The sequence below is a fragment of the Cariama cristata genome, unplaced genomic scaffold (assembly GCF_000690535.1).
Source record: "Cariama cristata isolate BGI_N322 unplaced genomic scaffold, ASM69053v1 scaffold34073, whole genome shotgun sequence".
NCBI lineage: Eukaryota > Metazoa > Chordata > Aves > Cariamiformes > Cariamidae > Cariama > Cariama cristata.
Genome location: NW_009607199.1, coordinates 970 through 3994, shown reverse-complemented (window position 1 = coordinate 3994; position 3025 = coordinate 970). Strand labels below are relative to the sequence as shown.

The 3025-nt window shown below is 58.4% G+C and overlaps 1 protein-coding gene across 1 annotated transcript; it reads left to right on the top strand.

Annotated features, from left to right (window-relative positions):
- Nucleotides 1–49: 49 nt before the first annotated feature.
- Nucleotides 50–2433, top strand: RBM8A (RNA binding motif protein 8A; the record flags this gene model as incomplete). Its single annotated transcript, XM_009696643.1, has 5 exons — nt 50–109; nt 354–431; nt 757–893; nt 1150–1286; nt 2388–2433. Coding segments are annotated over 5 exons (458 nt in total), but the record flags the coding sequence as incomplete, so codon positions are not given.
- Nucleotides 2434–3025: the final 592 nt, after the last annotated feature.

Here is a 3025-nt window from a genome sequence, read left to right as displayed (position 1 = left end):
TGGCCTGCGTCCCCTCCTCGGTTCCAGCCCTTTCCCCTCTCGCCCGCAGAGAGCATCCACAAGCTGAAGGAGAAAGCCAAGAAGCGGAAAGGCCGAGGCTTCGGCTCAGGTGAGGATCACCGGACGGGCTCTGCCCTCCTGCGCCGGCCGGGGTGTCCCCCACCCAGCCTCCGTCTCCCGGTTTGGGTTAAACGCTTGCCCTGGAGTCGCTCAGAGAGTGGTCTGGTGTGAAACCCCCGCTGTCTTTGTGCTTTGGGGGAGTTTTAAATGGGTTTGTGGTGGTCTGGGGCCTATTGGCCTCCGGAGCGATGGCATCACTCACCCCTTTCTTTCCCCCTCTTTGCTGTGCCCAGAGGAGGGCTCGCGGGCCCGCGTTCGCGAGGACTACGACAGCGTGGAGCAGGATGGGGATGAGCCGGGCCCACAGAGGTGTAAGTATCACCGGCAGCGCCTTCCCAGCCCTCACCATGGGCGCTTTCCCGGAGGGAGGGGAGGTGGTGGGGGAACGCGGGGTCTTTGGCTCCGTATCGGGGTTCAGACCTTGCTGGGACAAAGCCTTTCCCCATCTTACTGGGATTTATCGCAAGCTAAGCCGCGAATGTTGGAGTCTGGGGCTCCATCTCCCCTTCCCACCTCTGTACGGCTTGCTCTGTGTTTAACTGTGGCTTTTGAGGTGGACCCTTTCCGTGAGACCCCACAGCTGACGTGGGAGCACGCTCTGCGCTAGACATAACTCTTATCCCTCTCACACCGCAGCGGTGGAGGGCTGGATTCTCTTCGTCACGGGGGTTCACGAGGAGGCGACGGAAGAAGACATCCACGACAAATTTGCGGAGTACGGCGAGATAAAAAACATCCACCTCAACCTCGACAGACGGACGGGCTACCTGAAGGTAAGAGGGGATGCTCAACCCCTCAAGCCTTTTGGCTGCTTCACCACCTCCATTTTGGCTTGTGGGATGTTTGAATTCTTCCGCGTGGCAGCCGCTGGATGCGACGCACGCTTGTGCTTCCCATTCCCCGCCTCTGCCGCGGAAACTGGGATGAAACAATGCTCGAGGGGGGATTATTCCCATGTCTGGCCCCTCATCAGGCTCCCCCTCTGCCAGGATCTGCCATGGCTCACGTTCGTTTCCTCCTGTTCCTTAGGGATATACTCTGGTCGAGTACGAAACCTATAAAGAGGCGCAGGCGGCCATGGAGGGGCTGAACGGCCAGGAGCTGATGGGGCAGCCCATCAGCGTGGATTGGTGCTTCGTGAGAGGGCCCCCGAAAGGAAAGAGAAGGTAAGGGCCGAGCCGCCGGCACGCCGGGTCGCGAGTGAGGCCTTGGCACGCTGGGCGCTGGTTTGTCTGCCTGGCCCAGAAAAATTCCTGTGCTGGTGCTGGGGTGAATCACGGAAGGGTTTGGGTTGGGAGGGACCTTTGAAGACCAGCACGGCAGGGACGTTTCCACCAGAGCAGGTTTCCCCTCGTCCTGTCACTACAGGCCCTTGTAAAAAGCGTCTCCATCTTTCTTATAAACCCCTGTTTATATCGAAAGCCCACAATAAGTTCTCCCCGGAGCCTTCTCTTCCCCCAGCACCCCCGACTCTCTCAGCCCGTCCTCAGAGCACAGAGGTTCCAACTCCTGGATCATCTTCATGGCCTTCTCTGGACCAGGTCCGTGTCCTCCTTGTCCCGAGGACCCCACAGCTGGACACGGGGCTCCGGTGGGTCTCACCAGTGCAGAGCAGAGAGGCAGAAACCCTCCCTCGCCCTGCTGGCCATGCCGCTGGTGAGGCGTCCCAGGAGACGGTTGGATTTCTGGGCCGCCGGCGCACATTGCCGGGTCACATCCAGCTTTTCATCCAGCAGCACCCCCAAGTCCTTCTCCGCAGGGCTGCTCCCAACCCACCCGTCCCCCAGTCTGTGCTGGTTCCGGGGGTTGCCCCCACCCACGTGCAGGACCTTGAACTTGGCCTTCTTGAACCTCACAAGCTTCGCACGGGTCTGTTGCTCCAGCCTGTCCAGCTCCCTTCCCTCCAGCGTATCGACTGCCCCGCTCCGCTCGGCGTCACCCACGAGGTGCGCTCGATCCCCCCGCCCGTGCCGTCGATGAAGATATTTCAGTCCCAGTACGGACCCTTGAGGGACCCCGCTCGTTACTGGGTTCCACTTGGCCTCGGAGCCCTTGACCGTAACTCTTTGGACGTGGCCGTCCAGCCGCCTCCCGGTCGCCCGTAGCTCTCCAACGCCAAATGCAGGGCCCTACAGAAGTCAGGTAGATGACATCAGTTAGCCGCTGATGACATCACTCCATTGTAGAAGGCCATGGATCACCAGGAGTGACATCAGCACCATAATTACCAAGAAAGCACCCCCGACACGCTCTCCCTTCTCTTCCAGGGGCGGGCGCCGACGGAGCAGGAGTCCGGACAGGAGGCGCCGATGATGGATCCCCATTTCTACCAGTGCGTTCCAAGTCCAAACTGGGGGAACTGGGGAGGGGGAAGTGGCAGGGAGGGGGGTTTGTACCTTGAAGACGGGGCATTTGAGGAACAGCTGGAGGAGTAAAACAGTTCCTTGCTTCGGCCGATTTGCTTCTTACAGGGTTTTATTGTTTTTCAAACAAGGAAACTGGAGTGAAGAAGCCACGCCTGAGGTTTCTGGGGGTTTATTTTCACTCGTGTTTGCGGTGAATGCAGCCCCCAAGCCCGGTGACGTCTCAAACCGCGACGTTTTTAAGCATTTTGTTACGCCTACCGGTGAGCTGCCATTTTGGCCGCTCTTCTTTTGGAGAGCAGTTGTTTTCTATACCCCAGGCAAACGTTCCCTAAATCTCCCGACTGGTTTAGTCTCTTAACTTGGTGTTAGTGAGTGAACTCAGCCTTTTAAATAACTCTGATTTTGTGTAAAGTTGTCCTCTCGTGATTTCTCCTTCATTAAACATTCTGAGAAGCTGTAACCCAGCCCCGGTTCCTTTCGTGCCTCTTTGCTAATTGTACATTTGCCTAAAAAGCAGTCGGTGTCGCCGCCCCGGGCGT